Source organism: Ictalurus furcatus, chromosome 8 (assembly GCF_023375685.1).
Source record: "Ictalurus furcatus strain D&B chromosome 8, Billie_1.0, whole genome shotgun sequence".
Lineage (NCBI taxonomy): Eukaryota > Metazoa > Chordata > Actinopteri > Siluriformes > Ictaluridae > Ictalurus > Ictalurus furcatus.
Window position 1 is genome coordinate 12085391 of NC_071262.1, and position 18265 is coordinate 12103655.

The window sequence follows — 18265 nt, forward strand, 5'->3', positions numbered from 1 at the left end:
CTCTCTCTCTCTCTCTCTTTCTTTTTTCCTTCCTTCCTTCCTTCCTTCCTGCCTTCCTTCCAGAGCCTGGGTTTTGTCGAGAGGATACCACGCTAACAGTTCATGGCCAGTATATATGGCCCTCCACACCAGCTCAGAACAAATGTGTGATGAAGTGTGAGAAGGGACATCATGATGCTGTAAGACTTTGGTAAGCAGTTTACATCTTTACTCCGTATGTCGCACCACTGGTTAGAATTCTACCTGCACTGAAATACTTGGTCCTCTATTCCAAGTTCATCTTCTTCAGATTAAAAGATTAATTATATTTATTGTTTGACTGACTTCAGCTTTGTGCTAAAATGAACTCCATCGCTTGTGTTTGATTGCCAAATGAAGCAAACTGCGTGATATTATAATTATTAAATAGTGTACAGTATATTATTATGCATATGAAACATATCAACTATAACGTGACATTATGTAATTTTACACAAAGGATGGTTTTGCTAGTTGTTATTAGAAATTCCTAGTTAATGATAGCAGGAATATAACTTTTTTAACACAGTGGATTTTCCACAGCGTGTTAAAAGCTTCACAGTTAATTCTGCTTCCATAAGTATTTGCGTCACAGGACACACTCTATATACAATACACAACCTTATGATTGTTGGATCGATTGCTGGGGTTTTTTTTTTTTTTTTTTTTAAACAAGCTTATGAGAAGCAATATGCCTCAAAACAGAAATGAGCTTTTGAAGATAATGCATTCAAATATTAATCCTTGGACAGATGAAGATAACAATGAAAATTTAATAACTAAGGTACAGCTAATTTATTTTATGGAGCCTGTGTTTAATATATGATGTTGGCAATGTTAGCTTTGGGTATATTTGCTTTTGGGCTGTTGTGATTACTGTAGTTCTCTGACTTCCCTGAAGTTCATGTTCTCTGAACACGTAAGTAAATAATTTTCCCCCACAGTAAACTAGATGACAGCACTGAAGAAGCAATTTGGGATCCACCAGATTTGTCCAAGTGTGAGAAAGTTTTGACAGACATCAATGATTTAGAAAGTGTCACAGTTACAGCAAGTAAGTGCATTATATAGAATAGAATATAGAATAGAATATATTAGAATAAATATATTATATTTATTCTAATTATTTATTTTGTTTTATTTAAGATATCTGTTATCTAGATTGTTGCCTCTCCAGTTTTATAATTCCATAAATTCATCAATAAATTATAATCTGGTGTCTTACGTAGTTATGTAATTATATAGTTATATATAACTATATAATTATATATATATATATATATATATATATATATATATATATATATATATATATTTATATATAAATTTATATATATATATAAATATATAATATTTCATTATAATTAGAAATATTATGTTAGTAGTATATAATTGCATCATAATTATTAAATTTACAAAGCTATGATTATATGCCAAAATTACTGGTGCCCCTCATGAACATAGTTAGAATAACAGCACCGACAGTGCTTTTCCTTGTATGCATTAACCATTTGTTGCCAAACATGCTAATAGTGTGCATGACCAAAAATTTAGTTCTTTGTCTCATCTGAAATGACGTTTGGGCACTGCATTTTGTGAGATGCTCACAAAAGAAAGGCGTCTCTCTTGTAACTGTTTGTTGCTAAGAAAGGTTTTGTTACCAGTTGATTTTGAAACTTGACAACCACAAAATCAACTACCTGTGATCTTCAGTCTCTTTCGGCCCTAATTGTTCTTAAATGCTTATAGGCTATATATTTTATATGCATGAACAGATTTGTGCAGGACAACAATCATCTGTTTCTTGAAAGTTTTTCGGTTTTTAACATGGTTGTGCATCGCAAAGGCATTTTACATGTCTGCAAATTTATTTTTATGTTTGACATTTTATGCTGTTTGGCAGACACCCTTATCCAGAGTGACTTACATTTATCTCATTTATACATCTGAGCAGTTGAGGGTTAAGGGCCTTGCTCAAGGGCCCAGCAGTGGCAGCTTGGCGGTGCTGGGGTTTGAACTCATGACCTTCCGATCAGTATATATTAGTACTCAATGGATAAATTTAAATTTATATCCAGTATAAATGTATACCCAATGGAAACAGGGCATGGTTAAAGGCAACAACAATGTTCATGGGGAATGAGAGCAAATTATGCATTTTATTTGATTTGTTTTATTAAGTTGACAATTCCTTAAGGGGTTTAGCAAATGCCTTTAGCAAATATATTTTGATGTGTTTTTTCTAAAAAGTGGCTGTAATGAGAATTATTTGTTGTGAGAACAAGGAGAAATAGTTTCACAGACTATTTGAGTAGAAAGAGTAAAATATTGTATGTAATGGTTAATGTATACAATGATTTTTGCCAATAATTCTGAAGAGCACTGTATCTAGCCTTTCTTCATTCTTAAGCTAGACATCTTCAGTCTATACAACTCAATTCAATTCAGTTTTATTTGTATAGCGCTTTTAACAACGGACAGCTTTATAGAAATATATAAATTCAGGACATCTGCCTCAACTGATCTGGAAAAACTTCTATATTTCATCTACACCAGGCAATTCGGCTGATATTGTGGACATGATTGAAAATTTGCTGCAGAACCAGACAGACTTGAATACATCTCAGCTGAACACTCTGTTGCAGAAATTGTCTGATGTCGCACATGTCGGTATCATGACCACTCAGTTGGCAAACAACATTATAAGCGTGGTTTCAGATCTCTGTGTTTTCACATCTTTTCTTGCTGAAGCCACGAATAAGTAAGTATACAGTTATATGTAATCTCTTATAATGATGCATGTGCAGTCGAATTGCTTTTAAATTAGTTGAAAGATTTGAAGAGGCTGCATCTTTCTAATCTTACTGGTGACATGTGAACATCATGAAGCATCAGTACAATGATTTGGATAGTGTCACAGGTACACCAAGTAAACCAAACATGTAAACAGTTTCGGAATCCTTTAGATGTTACATGTTCTGTTTTCTCTCTGTCCTCTTTTTATCTGTGGTTCAGAATTCTCTCTATTACTAACCAAGTAGGAAACAGGATGGATTTCTCTGGAGACTATCACAACACCACAGTTCCTTCATTGGCATTGCAGCTCATCAATCTAGATCCATTGCTTTTCCAAGGACTCACATTTGGAGTGTCCTCGTTTCAGGCAGGCCTTCCTCCTGAGGTGAGTCCCTTAAATAACCTTTTGAATAAATACTGCGCTTGTATTTAACAACAGCAGTGGAAAAGATGTTCTGGAATAGATATTTTCTCCTCTCCATTGCAGATATTTATTAACCAGACCTTTGCTGAGCAGTCTGACAGTGGCACTGTGGTATCCATATCCTTACCGGTTGCCCTGGAGACCTTCTTCCCCCAGAGCAAAAGAAGTCGTGTTCAGTTTCATTTCTATGGCATAGAAAATCTATTCCAGGTAACAGCCACCTCCACAATTTGCACATATCAATATCAAGTTCGTCCTTGCTTTCTTATCCTCATTAATTTATGTTCTTGAAATGTGTTATATTACATTCTTTAAGAAAACAACAACAATAACAAAATAAAAAACTATACCATTGCTTGTCAATGAGACACCTTTAAAACATATAAGGTATAAGCAATAGTCCTAAAGTTCTAACAATGTACTTTTAAATGTTTCAAAAGTAGTTTCATTGATACAGATTCACACTGTCAGGTGAAATGTACTACATACTAAAGATACAAGCTACATACTAAATGAACAATGTACCCTTGAGGGTATGACCCTAGTGACAAGAACCTTTTTAAAAGGAACGAAATATATGGAATCACCCTTGAAATCCTATCTGTAGGACCATAATAGTAGCCTGGTGCTGAATTCCTACGTGGTTTCTGCCAGTGTGACCAATGCTAGTGTGATTGACCTGAGGGACCCAGTTGTAATCACTCTCCTTCATCTTCAGCACAAAGAGGTCTGTAACAACATTTAATCTCTCATTGAAAGTGTAATGTACCATTGATCTTTTCCTGCAGTTGTCATATGTGATATTTCCCCAGTGTTGTCCTTAAATTCGTTTTAGTCACAAATCTACACTTCCTTTCTTATAGGACCATGACACGGTCCAGTGTGTCTACTGGAACTTAGAGAGGAATGGTGAGATTCATTTTATAATGTTCTATCTATTCATGAGATCTATCTATCCATAGGATCAGTGGGAACCTGCAGTTTATTTCATGATGTATTTGTCTGTGTGACAGACGGAAAAGGTGGTTGGGATGGTAATGGATGCCAGGTTAAATATAGCAACGCCACTCATACATCTTGCCTCTGTTTTCACCTCACACATTTTGGAGTGCTGCTGGTAAGCAGACGTTGTGCATATTCTAATATACAGTATATTGAATATACTGAATAACTGTTTAAAATCCATAAAACCCCCGCCTCTTATTCTGTCTTGTCTTCCAGGATATATCCAAAACACCAATAAACCCCAAAGATGACATGATTCTCACAATTATTACATACCTGGGCTGTGGCTTGTCCTCCCTCTTTCTAGGCGTCACCTTGCTGACTTATATGGCCTTTGAGTGAGTTAACACAGCCTTTGCTGAATTATTAGTATCAAGTGATAGACTTCTAGCTCCATAATTCTCTTTCCTGTCATTCTACAGAAAGCTGCGGCGGGATTACCCATCTAAGATTCTTATCAACCTCGCAGGGGCCTTGCTGGGTCTCAACATGCTCTTTCTGATTAATTCTTGGCTTGCTTCATTTAACAACTATGGCCTCTGTATCGCTACGGCTGCCATTCTTCACTACTTCTTCCTGGCCACATTTACTTGGATGGGATTAGAGGCGATCAACATGTACCTGGCTTTTGTGAAAGTCTTTAATGTCTATGTTTCCTCCTACATCCTTAAATTTTGTATTCTTGGATGGGGTGAGACTTTTTAAGGATATACTTGTATAGTTTCCTTATCAAATGAATTGAATGAAAGCAAAGTCGAATTTAGTGGAGGATAGAATCACATTATATGTATTTGAGACATGTCACAAAATATGCAGCGGGTGTTGAAAACATAGCCAAGTACACAGCCTGTGTTTTGTGTTGCTAGTGCTCTAAAATCTCTGATTCAAATAATTATTAAGCCTCAATACTGAATATAATACTGAAGAACAGGGCTGACTTTTCCACATGTCATTGGACCCACTAGGTTTTGTGTGATGGCAGAGCTGTTGGGAAGACACAAAGCAGCTTAACTCTGGCACTAGACGTTTACATGGACAACAATATTCCGATATTAACCCGATTAAGACGATACTCTGACTAAGTATCTAAGATGTAAACAGTGATTATTGATGACCTTAATCCGACTGAAATCATACTCGAAGTAAACACAAATCGAATTAAGACATGTGGAGTATTCCTGTTTTACTCGCATTATCGAAGTGCATTACAGACATGTACACACCTTAATCACACTATTAACGTCGTGTGGGAATTTTCACCGCATTTTGCCACAAGACACACACACACACACACACACATACACACGGCAGTGCTCAATAGTTTGACGGCAAGCAAGAGAGCACGGCTGAGTCAGAAACCGTGTACTTACCTTCTGTATAGAAGGTGAAATACATGTATCTCAGCTACTATATAGCAGGTAAGTACACGGTTTCGGATGCAGCCCACGGCTTCAAGCAGTCGTCTATTTGCATGTTTAATGCTATAAACAAATAATTAACTGCACCTGAAGCTTTCATAAAATTAAAATTGAAACACCTAAAACTGTATACGGTACCATAACGAAGATGAACTGTATGTCGATACGTGAAATTCTGGAGGGAACGTCAGACGGTGTGGCGTGGCGTGTCATGACGTGTGACGTTAGATCAATCTACGTTCTATAACATGTAAAACAGGAACATGAAAGGAGTATTCTAAAAGCGACTCATGTAAACACCTTAATCAGAATATTATCTTATTCAGAATAAGGTCAACAATTAGATTACTGCTGTCCATGTAAACATAGTCAGTGTTGCTTAAAAGCTAAATGGATAGGTTACAAAATGATTATATCTGGGTGAGGTTAATATTTGAATGCTTCTTTCCAGGTTTACCTCTGATAATTGTCAGTGTAGTGCTTGCTGTGGATAAAAACTGCTACGGTAGAACTCATTCCCAAACACTAGCTGAAGATTTCTCATCTTTGTAAGTGTGTTAATAATCAATATACATGGAAATCCTGACTCAGACCTGCCTCTATAAAACACCTCTATACATCTTATATGTTTTGCAGCTGCTGGTTACAGAATGACATGGCATTCTATGTGACGGTGGTGGCGTTCGTGGTGCTGATCCTGATCTGCAACATCAGTGTGTTGGGTGTGGTGCTGGTGCAGATACGAGGCATGCAGCTCAGTAAAGAAGGCCGGTGCAGCAGAATGCTGCATGAAATGCGTGTGGTGGCCAGCCTCACCTTTCTGCTGGGTCTCACCTGGATGCTGGCCTTCTTCACCTGGGGCCCGATGCGAGTCCCTTTCCTCTACCTCTTCTCACTCCTCAATACTCTTCAAGGTAAGAAAGCAGAAGGAGTCACAAAAAACAAGGATAAACGATGGTGTACCGTAGTAAACAATCATTTTCATTAGAAGTACTTCATGAGATGCACAAGAAAAAGACTTTGTTTTTAATTTGTGTAAGTTTCCAAAGTTCTGTCTTCGTATGATTTCTCACATCTTTACTGCTTTGTGGCCAAATTCTTAACTAAGTAAACTGTGTAAAACCATGAGACTTGACATGTATGCTTTTGCTTAATATTATAACTAACACAATAATAAAAATCCTGTCATCTGTGCACCAGTCCAGACTTTCGTATCAGGATAGACTTTCACTTAATCACAATCCCACTGACCTACCTGACATTTTTGTATTTGTTTCAGGCTTTTTTATATTTCTGTTCCACTGCCTCATGAAAGAGAATGTACGTAAGCAGTGGAGAATTCACCTCTGTTGTGGAAGATTTAAACTCAGTGGCTACTCAGGTTGGAATTTAAGCGAGCTGTACTTTTTTTTTCACACCTGGAGTTTGTTGCATGCTAATTAAAATGAAAAACCCTTTTTTGTTTGTTTTACCTTTTAACCTCAGACTGGAGTGGTTCAGTGATGCTGGGTGGTAGAGCTAAGAGTGTAAAACTAGCTCACACCCCATCTGAAACCACAAGTGAACAGAAGATTTCCAGGAGCAGCCAGAAAGATGAAAATTAAAGATGAAAGACAGCAGCATTCACTGTATGGAAGTTGCACGGTGCGAATTTGACCCAACATGTCTACTTAACTAAAATGAGGACAGTGAGCTCACAAGTGATTCATTCTGTACAATTTTCTGCTAATTATTAATTCAATATCTTCGCCAGCACTTTTAATATGCAGTCTTATTTGCACTTATTTGTGAAATGCCTCCCATGTATTAATACTAGAGTATGTGTATATATACTAGAGATGCACCGATAATGAAATTTCTCAGCCGATACCGATAACCGATTATTCAGAGTGATATCGGCCGATACCGATTGTTCTGCTTTTTATGCCTTCTTTTAAATTAATAATAATTAACTCCACAATTCTGAAAGAAATACAAATAAAAACTTTATTCTCTCCATTTCAGCAAGTTGTTTCACAGTAACTGGTCTCATAAACAGAAAACACATTACCCAAATTAACATTAACACACGAACTAAACTCTGAAGATTAAAATAAGATTTATTAACTTATTGAATGTTATTAATTCATATTAACATTGACTGAATTCTAAAAAACCTCCTGTTAGTCTCACATTCACTCACCACAAACAAAATCATTTCCACTTCATCACTGAACATGGTAATATATAATATAAACCTTTTTATATATTAAAATTAACTGGATATGAAATACACTACTCTACAAATATATATTTTTTGTGCAATATATACTTTTTTGTCAACTCATCTTCATTTAAATCTTTCAACCGTGTACTGGTGCTTTAATTCAGCGCCAGCAGCGCAGCAAAAAAAATAAAATTAGGCTCGACGCTGAAACTTCACTGCTGCTCACTTCCGGTGTAAAATTTTAGCGGTGCAGAGTTTACAGAGCTTACAAACTGCAGTTTTGTCGTCATTCAACACAAGACACATCATCTTTACATACAGCACAAAATCGATGTGTTTTCCCGCCCTCTTTTGATTGACCGGATATAATCGGCCCTGATCATCGGATGTTTTTAAACTATCGGCCGATGGCCCATAGTGTGACAAATTGCCTTTATCGGCCGATACATCGGTGCATCTCTAATTAATACCCTATAAGAAAGGTTGCAAATGTCAAGAAAATACATGTTGTTGATAATTTGTCATATTCTACAACTTCTGGTGGTTACACTAAAATGTAAAACAGTGTGTACCTCAAATAATTATTTGTTCAGAAGATAAGCAGTAGATAAAATGTACAAGGTTTTATGGATTTTACTACACCACACGTTATAAGCAGCGGTGCAGTTGACTGTGTTTGACCAGATTTGACTGTGTTGTTAAAACAAACATGTGGTCTATAGTAGAAACATTGGTGCTGTGGACACAGGGCTATGAGCATAACTAATTGAACAATTTCATAACATCATAACTTTCTCAACCTTTTGCATTTACAGGGCAGATATATTGACCGTTTTAGGCCCCAGTGGAGACACACATGAATCAATGCACTATTACTAACTATTCACCTACCTCAGATGCTGCAGTATAACAACAAGGAACAAAGCGAACAGTAGATATAGCCAGTGAGCCCTCTAAAAATAAAAAACAGTAAACGTCTTTGCTGCATTGCTGCAGCAGGAACACAGATGGGCACAGCTATAAACGTTCCACCTTACACAACGGATCGAATACCTAACACAGTTCATCATGTATCCAAGAGAGAGTGAGACTATGCTATGCCATAATGTACAAGATTGATCAGAGAGCTGTTATGCACATTTGAAAATGCACTGAACTTGTGATCTGATAAAATGGCATATGCTGGCTACAGCAAAATATGCAGAAGCACTAGGGTTGAGATCAGTTCCCCTGGCAGACGTACCTATTTAAAACTATCTGTGCCATCTGGTTCTAGTACCTGGAAAGCCCTTTAGCACAGAATACCAGGAGGCACTAGGCTGTCACTTCCTTCTGTCTGAAACATGATTGAAACATTTGAGTCAGCAAGTTGCCTTCAGGCGCCCTCTTCTGGTATGTCACTATTAATGCAAACTTGGATTTCAGAGGCTGCAACAACAGATAGGAGGAGATGCTAAATACAATGCAGGCCATGTTGGTGCCTCTGTGCCAGCCCAGAGCACACAAATGGATCAGGGTGTGACACAGCACTAACTGTGCATGAGTCGCTGAAAATGCCAAAAGTGTGTCTGAAAATATTGGCTCCCCTCTTTATGATTTCACTGTCAACCAGCACCAAACACATGGTTCAGCCCACAAAGGTATAAGACCAAGCCCACTGACTATACTGACTGCAGATGTGCAGTTGCTGCTAGATAAACAGGCAAGAGAGAAAGTACATGGGCCAAATTTCCTGATTATAGTGCTTTTCAAGCTATTTCTGATACCAAAAAAGTAGGTAGAATCTGCTATTCTGGAACTAAGAAACCTTGAAATAACTTGAATGGCAGTTATTCCTTGAAATAACTGCCATTTTGCTAGGTTTCTTTTGCCTGTCCCTCGATCCCGTTTAAAAACTAATGGGGATACAGCTTTCTCATTTATAATGGTAATGAGTCTTTATTAATCACATATACATTACAGCAGAATTCTTTTCTTTGCACATCAGGAAGCTGGGGTCAGAGCTCAAGGTCAGCTATGATACAGCACCCCTGGAGCAGAGAGGGTTACAAGCCTTGCTCAAGGGTACAACAGCTTGGTATTGCTGGGGCGTGAACCCATGACCTTCTGATCAGTAACTCAGAGGCTTAACCACGATCACTTGCCACTAGACATCTGTCTTGTACCCTCAATTATCATTTTTAACAAGAGGCTGAACACGTATCTCTTTTCCCAGGTGTTTTAATCAAATTTTCTGCATTGTTGTCTATTGTCTGTCTCTATTTGGTTTTATTCTGTTTTCTATTTAACTTTGTCTTACTCTGTTCAGCACTTTGGTCAGCTTTGCTGTGTTTAAATGTGCTCTATAAATAAAATGTACTTACTTACTTACTATTTTGTGTATTACACATATTGGTTGTGATGCGAGTGGTAAACAGAAACTATTGATTGGTGACGATTTGAGACCTGAAAGATGGAGATTTCCACATACCCATGGATTTCATTGACTCTCATCCGCAGTCCTTCATCTGGATGCTCTGTTATATCTATTCTATCTTGTCATTCGATTCCACAGACCATTTGATCAGCTATAGGTAGGTCTGCATCAGAAAGAAAGAACAATTGGCTAGATTGTCGTGTCATGTTTTCAGGTTCAGACTTCAAAAATGCTCATTTAGACGGTCATACTAACAAATTGATGTTTCGAAGCCCTGTTATATTCAATCACATAACTTATGCTTAGATTAGCCTGACACTTGATAATCAGGAGATCTTCTTGAGCAGTGTGTGGTTGTCGATAAAGGCTTGTATATTTATGCAAGCCTTTATGTACCTGAATTTTAACTGGTCATCTGGTAATTCATTGGTCATCTGGTCATCTGGTAAATGCAATTCTTCTTCAAATATGACCTCCCTGTACAGTACTCTGTATTTAAGTAGCCCTACTGGTGACATATTGCCACTTCAGTGCAGCAAGAAATAAAACGAAAGTAAATTAAATGGAATTATAACACAAACAAGCTCATTTTAATTTGTTTTCTTGCTGCTGTTTTCTCATCGTTTGCGTCATGATCATAAAACAAACAATTCTGTTCTTCAAGAAAACAAGATAATTTTCGCTATATCTCGACATTAAGACACTGAGGTTTCCTAGAGGTAGTCCTATACAACTATTCAAATATTAGTTCCAGTCATTCAATGTGTACAGTAATATTCAGTCTATATAGTAAAGCCACAGAGCTTTTATTCCTGAACTTCCCACTCTCAGAACACATTCGGTCCAAGCTGACATTATTTATGGGCCTACCTGGTTCTGAGTTATTGAAGTACTCATTCAATGGGTTCCACCCTGTTCAAATGACCAGGCAAGTAGGCTAATAATATATGACCTCAGTAATAAATATAATAACTTTGATAGGGGTGCGTTGTAATTTCCATGCCCTAGAAATAATAATAATAATAATAAAAAATAATATTCACAGACCCCCTGGCTATGATTCATGGTAACCCACTTTGAGAACAACTGATTTAGGCTACTGGGCTTTTATTAGTGTGTGTATGTGATAATCCTGGGGTCAGGGTGGAATATGACTTGAAGTAAACAATATATCCTAGTTCACTAGTAGTCAAAACCTGGCAACACGACGGTTTTTTTCTTCTGAATGTGTTAAAAACCATGACAGATCTCTCCATTGGAGAGAAAAACGCAAACACTACACGAATCTACTCTTGATTCCATTTTACTGGTGGAAATAAATTCTGGAAAGGTAAAATGAAGTGTTGAGAGCAAGATGAGTTGTAGTCTTGCAGAAGTCACTGTGGTTTTCTAAGAAGCGCGTTTTCCCCTTCAACGTCAGTGTGGTTTGACCAGTTCAGGCACATTCTGCTCATGCTGGGAGAACTGCAGGAAGAACACACCTGCATCAGGCATCATTAAATAAAGACACTAACACTTAAGTGGAACCCCCTGTCTAATAGCTAAAGAAAAATACAATCCGTTCAACCAAAGGAAAGGATTCTGTTTTTCCTTCCAGTTAATTCTAGATGTCTAGATGAAATCCAGCGGCAGATTTTGAGCAGGCTAATCGTTTACTTTTCAGAGTGGAAATACCAGACTTCTTATTGCAGGTAAGTACGAAAGCAGCACAAGAAATACAGGAACTGCAATCATTACAAATCTCATTGCAAATATTACAAAAAGTCTTTGAGTAGATCATCTACCGTTTTATCTGGAGCAATTCATGAAAGCAGATTTTATGCTGATTTTTCTTGAAGGAGTTATATTTCTGTAGAAAATGTGGTTTCTTTGAATATTCAATGACTTGACTGTGGTTTCCCTGTTTTCATTCAAGTACAAGTCCATTTCATCTCTTACACAGTTGCAACCAATTTAGAGAAGTAAAGGAAAAAATTGCTGTTTTATTTATTTATTTATTTATTTTTACAGAGGAGATTGAAAACATAAAACGTGTTTATTCATAGTTTTCACTTTTGACGTCACATACAGCTGGGTAAATTAACAAACACTATAATCTCTCTAATCTCAGTAATGGCGCACCAACCAGGGAGTCCAGTGGCTGGGAAAACAGAGGAGCAATCAGGAAGTCTACTCCTCACCTACTTCCAGGGAGATATTAATAGCATGGTAGATGCACATTTCTCACGTGCCTTAGAAAATATCAACAAACCAAAGAGAGACATCACTAAAAACAAGAAACCCCGCAAATCGGTCAAATCTGGTAACACACACATTTATCTTTAAATATCTTAATACCTTATAAACACAAGATGATAGTGGATACATACTGACATGCATACAGTGAAGTATTTCTCTTTGGATGTGTTGCAGAACAGCCAAGTACATGTAACTGGGACATGTCATCGCATATGTGCTTTGAACCCACAGCTTCTTCAGGACGAATTGGGCTTGGCAGCCATGAAGAGCTGCTGACAAACCCCCGTCTGCCACTTAACACTCCTGATAGCTCCAGTGTTTGGCACGGTGGTCCACGGCAGGGCACAAGTCTGGTGTTGCCTCCCATGGTGTATCCCTCTGCTGCGTCTGCTGAGGGTTTGATGGTGGCAGATCATCAGTATAATTCCCTATTAAACCTGCTTCACAGTGACCGGCCAGAACTGGGCTCCGTTATGGTAGCCTCCTCCAAACAGGAGCTCATACCAGGCTGGACCCGGCACCCAGGATTTGGAGATCAGATGACTCCAGATCACAGCCTTGACTCTGGTATTGGAATTTATACATAGGTTTTTGGGTTTTGTACTATTCACGGTAAAATACATTTATCATAGTTATAATGTTTCCAGCTTCAGTAGGCCTGATTTTTGACAGTACTTATAGTAAATTCCACTGTCCTTATTAATTAGATCTAATCATGCATGTTAATATTTTATATAGGAACTCGGTTTTCCCTCAAGATTTAGTAGGATAATATGCCTAAATCTGCATATTTTTGCATTATTAATCATTTTGCGAGAACAATGGCCTATAGTCAAATCCACTGACTGAATGGAACTGAGCTATAAACCCATTTTATGACAATAATTCAATCGAATTATTAATGTACAGCATGTTTAACAACAGACATGATCACAAAGGAGCTTTACAGAAATCCAGATATAGACTTGGATCCCTTAGGAGCAAGACAGAGGCAACAGTTTGAGGAATAATAATGCCAGAGAGGGCAAAATGTACTAACACCTATTTTTAAACCATATAATAAAGATTTACTTGAACACCAGAACAAAGGATTTGTATTGAGCATTGAAATGACCGCTTCATGTCTGTAATTTGTCCTGTTTCGTGTTTTTTTTTAATTTTTTTTTTTAGGTGTACCAATGATGGAGAAGAAGGATTTATATTGGTATTAGAGAAGCACTGTTGCAGTTTTCAGACATCTTTACCTATGAGACAAAAACCTGATTCTCAAGAACACGGAAGTCTTATCTCTGTTTCACTTGTTCAGAGCTTTGAAATGCTTTACTCAGAAGCCACTGTACCTGACTACATGCAGACAAACCTGTTCAAGAACCAGCTCATCACGTAGCCCAGCACAGTGAGTTTGAAAAGAACTTCCCTTAAGCTACATGGGGGTTGGTGGTTCCTCTGCTTGTAGACAGAGCATTTCAAGTGACTTTCAGACAGTTTGTGAAAGCCAGGTCATACCCAGATATTTATTTAATTAGCCTTTCGATTACTTATTCTTGGCAAGCGTAATATCAACATATGGACACAGATCATGTAAATCCATGTGTTAATAAACAAATAAACATGTCTAGAATGAAAGACACCAAAATTAATTTAGAAATAAATAATGACCATATGGGAAATTGATGTCTGTTATAAACAACAAACAAACAAACAAACAAACAAAAAAAAGAGCACATTTTTTATTCACATTCTGGATGTATGTTTATAGTTGTCCTCTTAATTAACCAACTCTTTTAATATGATGTAAATCATATTGACATAGTAGAAAAGATGAAAGAAAATTGAACAAGTTTCGTTCTGCAGAGGGGAATCCCGAGATATTCGTCTGAAAGAATTCATTTCACTTGTGTGAGGTGCCTGAACTTCTTTTTGCTTCTTTGTGAACCTAGGTGAAAATGAACTGTAAAAAGTATACATATATGAATTTAGTTGGAGCCCAACTGCTGTATAATGTGTAAAATAATAGTATGTGGAATAAAATATATATATATATATATATATATATGGTTTAGGGCTAAAAGTGTATAGAGTATAAGTATATGGCTTCTGTCAAAATTACAGTTAACAAGTACAATGTTTGCTGAGAATTTTTTGTGATCCACTGTAAATTATGCAAATAAACACAACAATGTATTGATCATGAATATTTTATCCCGTTAAAATAAAATGACATACGTGTACAAAGTGGTGGAAAATGCATAAAACTCATTGACAGAGTAAAAGAACTGCGACTACAGTAATAATTCACTTGTGTAAAAGAAGTGATCAAGAAAATTACTATGAGTAACTATGAGTACATAAGTCATCTTGTGAAAAACTACTTGAGTAAGTACATTTTTGCAACTAACTGGTTTTTATATGTTGTCTACAGTTGACTAATCAGAAAATGTTCCATATATAAGGAATAGATTTTTGGATTTCAAATGTCAAATGTCGCCAGGGTTTCAGTAGCTTTCTATGTTCATTAGCTAGCTCATGTTTAATCATACATGTTTCTAGCATAGTTAGCTATCTAAGATACTCCTTACACGCTATCTTAAAAGCTGTAGTAGCACTTAAGATATATTTAACACAACAGGTAATCACTTCTAAACATCAATGGGACAGCTTAAGTTTAATAAAGAGCTTTAATACTGTAAAACATCAAAAGGTCTAGCTAGCTAGTCTAACTCACTCAACTAGCTAATAGCATACCTGTACATGTTTCTGCAGGTTGGGTGTTGAGCTGTGAAATGCTGATATCTTCACAGGTTTTGGCTTGCATAATTTGTATCACTTGTTTTTGAAGCCTTAAAACTGAAAGAACCTGATAAATTGGCCCATGGATGTTCATCTGTCTCCATTGTCTCAGACATTGCTACTGCAGATACCTTTTAGCAGGAAACGGCTTTGTTTATTTATTTAAAATTGACACATACTGTATCTGAATTTGCTTACAGTCTTCCAGGGTCAAATGCATGATAATGATGATTATTATTATACTCATTAATAGTCATCATTTAAAAAATGTAGCAAAGTTAACACTTTTTTAATTCAAAGTAAAAGTAGTACTATGTAAGTAAGTACTAAGTACTAAGATTTAGGGTATTTTCATATACTTTTTAAATGAACCATACTCTGTCCCTGTTAAAGTGGAATCAAAAGGGAACTAGCTGCAAATGGCAAATCAGTGCTTTTGGTGTTCACAATACAAGTGGACTAAAAAAGAGAATGTAAAGGGGGAAATTTTAGTACTGATGAGATCTCAGACCACTTGTTGTTCCTTTACCATATTGTATATTGAATACGTGTAACACTGAATAGTGTAAGAGGGCGCACGGTGGCTTAGTGGTTAGCACGTTCGCCTCACACCTCCAGGGTCCGGGGTTCGATTGTATGAACTGTAAATGGGTGTGTGAGTGTGTATGTGATTGTGCCCTGTGATGGACTGGCACCCTGTCCAGGGTGTACCCCGCCTTGTGCCCTATGCTCCCTGGGATTGGCTCCAGGTTCCCCTGTGACCCTGAAGAAGGAGTAAGCGGTAGAAGATGGATAGATGAATAGTGTAAGTCAAAATGGTTGCTTTACATGGTGCTGTCATTTGGCTGAAAATCAGAGCCGGCAAAACAGATCTGAAGTGAAACACCAGAAGCATTTTTGATACTAAACCATCAAAATCAACTTCAGGCCAAAGAGCTACTGACTGTAGTACTGGCTGATGTGAGTGGTTGGGGTAGACAAAATACCCGCATACACTACATACATTACACATATACTATATACTAATACTCATGTCACTGACACAATACTATTATTACTGCTGCCTAACAACTTAAGCTCTATAGCATAATTGCTAGTGCTACAGTGGCTGTATTAGTTTATCTGCCAAAGCCATTTGAGTTGTTTTTCTGTTAGGTGACTAACTGGAGTTGCATATGTACAGCAACCCTTAAGTTCTTTATCTATAAAGCAAAATGTGAAGTGGACTGAGACCACTTTGTTTTCACGATGCACAAATCGAGTGGACCACAAAATGACCCACAAACAGTTCACTTTAGAGAGGTCTGAGTTCATTTGTTTGCCCACATATACACAAAATTTCGCTGAGTCATCAATCCTAGAGCACTTGGAACACTGAAACGGACTAAGTGTGAAAATATGCTCAAAAAGTGCTGCTACTGTGAACCATGTACTCAACCACTGTAACAAGAGTAGATGTAGTTTGATACTTTCCACCTATGTGTATACAATACAAGAATGGTGACTGAAGTGTTCTGTAACACTTTCTGAGCACAGACCAATCCCTCAGCTAAATCATGTGACTGTGGAACTGTAAAAAGGACAAGAACTTGGGCTGGAGTCCAGTCCACCACTAAAATCTCTTGGGTAGGAGTTGTTGAATATTAGGGAGGAGACTACAAGAAGTTAACTAGGAAGAAGGTAGAGCTTCTGGTATGATCTTTCTGCCAAATCTTAGTTATTTAATTATATTATTTGTCACAACATTGCCATCTAGTGAAAGACGGTGTTTACTGTCTTATCAGTGATCAGAAAAATGGTGGAAACATTTTTGACACTTAAAAGACAAAAAATTTTAATGACATTTTGAAGAGAAAAAAAAAAACATTTTTATGTTATTATGTTATTTCTCTTGATTAGCCTATATGAGATCTTCCAAGATAAGACTGAAAATATTATCTCCACTTCATCATTATGGTGTGTTCAACTAAAACTGGATGTATATATACCACCTAGATTATCTTAGTTTTGTAGTTTAATACCATACCCTCATCTATTATTGGTGCCTTCATAAAATCAGCAAAAATGATTGCATGAAATAAACATTACACAACCTTTCCATTCAAACTATAGGACAAATAAATAAATAAATAAATAATAAAAAAATTTCCAAAATATATATATATACCAATTTTGTGATACCCATAAGAAATATTTTTTAACAAAAGGTCATGAATGGATGAAAAGCATATTATTTTTCATTAGCTCTACGTCCCAAGGAACTACATTGTTGCATTCATGCCCTGTTTCTCTGGGGAATAAATAAAAGGTTGCCCACATGTAAAATTCCTTTGTCTTCCATTACTATAGGAAAACCCAAAGAACTTTCAAAAGAAAGGTGACAAATGAATGTTGATCAGCATACATTAGGTACTGTATATACAACCCCACTTCCAAAAAAGTTGGGACTCTGTGTGAAATGTAAATAAATTTGACATTTTACACAGCGTTCCAACTTTTTTGAAATTGGGGTTGTATATATAAAATACATAAGCAATGAAAAATACCATTCACCAGAATTAGGGCCATAACTGAAAGTTTCACGTGTCTGAAACAGCTGGAAATTTCAGAAAGAGTTCAAAGACCACAGTTTTAGAATTGTGTGTAGTTGAGTCTTGGTTGTCAAGTTTTGAAATCAGCTTTTAAACACCAAGAAGTTGTTTGCAAGAAGCCCTTCCTCAGAACGTCTCACAAAATGCAGCACATGAACTTCACTGAGCATCAATAGCGCTATAATTGGCATTATGTTTTGTGGTCAGATGAGAAGGAAAAACATAACCGCTGACAACTACTGCAAATATGGAGGTGGAGCGTTGATGTTTTGGTGGTTTAGGGGCTTGTGTGAATATTAATAGCATCATGAATTCTATTAAATACCAGGATATTTCAGCACAAAACCTGGATGCCAAATGGTT

At 36.8% G+C, this 18265-nt stretch overlaps 2 protein-coding genes and 2 long non-coding RNA genes across 4 annotated transcripts; all 4 read left to right on the plus strand.

The window, feature by feature from the left end:
- The first annotated feature begins 414 nt into the window (after positions 1 to 414).
- On the plus strand, positions 415 to 3045 carry LOC128612068 (uncharacterized). Its single transcript, XR_008386668.1, has 4 exons — positions 415 to 1072; positions 2575 to 2779; positions 2908 to 2938; positions 3034 to 3045. It is a non-coding gene; the product is annotated as an uncharacterized LOC128612068 (long non-coding RNA).
- A 218-nt stretch (positions 3046 to 3263) lies between these two features.
- Positions 3264 to 5692, plus strand: LOC128612066 (uncharacterized). Its single transcript, XR_008386667.1, has 5 exons — positions 3264 to 3448; positions 3846 to 4147; positions 4252 to 4355; positions 4460 to 4581; positions 4666 to 5692. It is a non-coding gene; the product is annotated as an uncharacterized LOC128612066 (long non-coding RNA).
- Positions 5693 to 5702: 10 nt separating this feature from the next.
- LOC128611280 (adhesion G-protein coupled receptor G6-like) lies at positions 5703 to 7265 on the plus strand. Its single transcript, XM_053630663.1, has 4 exons — positions 5703 to 6209; positions 6298 to 6575; positions 6941 to 7042; positions 7147 to 7265. Exons 1-4 carry the CDS (start codon positions 6052 to 6054, stop codon positions 7263 to 7265), a joined length of 657 nt encoding a protein of 218 aa, XP_053486638.1. The 5' UTR covers positions 5703 to 6051.
- A 4400-nt stretch (positions 7266 to 11665) lies between these two features.
- On the plus strand, positions 11666 to 14759 carry vgll1 (vestigial like family member 1). The gene is made up of 4 exons (XM_053630643.1): positions 11666 to 11974; positions 12394 to 12585; positions 12696 to 13088; positions 13692 to 14759. The coding sequence occupies exons 2-4, from the start codon at positions 12396 to 12398 to the stop codon at positions 13730 to 13732; spliced, it is 624 nt and encodes a 207-aa protein (XP_053486618.1). The 5' UTR covers positions 11666 to 11974; positions 12394 to 12395; the 3' UTR covers positions 13733 to 14759.
- The last annotated feature ends 3506 nt before the right edge of the window (positions 14760 to 18265 follow it).

Excerpts from the sequence above, each read along its gene's own strand:
- LOC128611280 (XM_053630663.1), top strand. The coding sequence starts at position 6,052 with ATGGATAGGTTACAAAATGATTATATCTGGGTGAGGTTAATATTTGAA. Across the intron at positions 6,210-6,297 it reads GCTGAAGATTTCTCATCTTT|CTGCTGGTTACAGAATGACA; the intron begins GTAAGTGTGTTA and ends TATGTTTTGCAG. Across the intron at positions 7,043-7,146 it reads TAAACTCAGTGGCTACTCAG|ACTGGAGTGGTTCAGTGATG; the intron begins GTTGGAATTTAA and ends TTTTAACCTCAG.
- vgll1 (XM_053630643.1), top strand. The coding sequence starts at position 12,396 with ATGGCGCACCAACCAGGGAGTCCAGTGGCTGGGAAAACAGAGGAGCAA. Across the intron at positions 12,586-12,695 it reads CCGCAAATCGGTCAAATCTG|AACAGCCAAGTACATGTAAC; the intron begins GTAACACACACA and ends GATGTGTTGCAG. Across the intron at positions 13,089-13,691 it reads AGATCACAGCCTTGACTCTG|GTGTACCAATGATGGAGAAG; the intron begins GTATTGGAATTT and ends TTTTTTTTTTAG.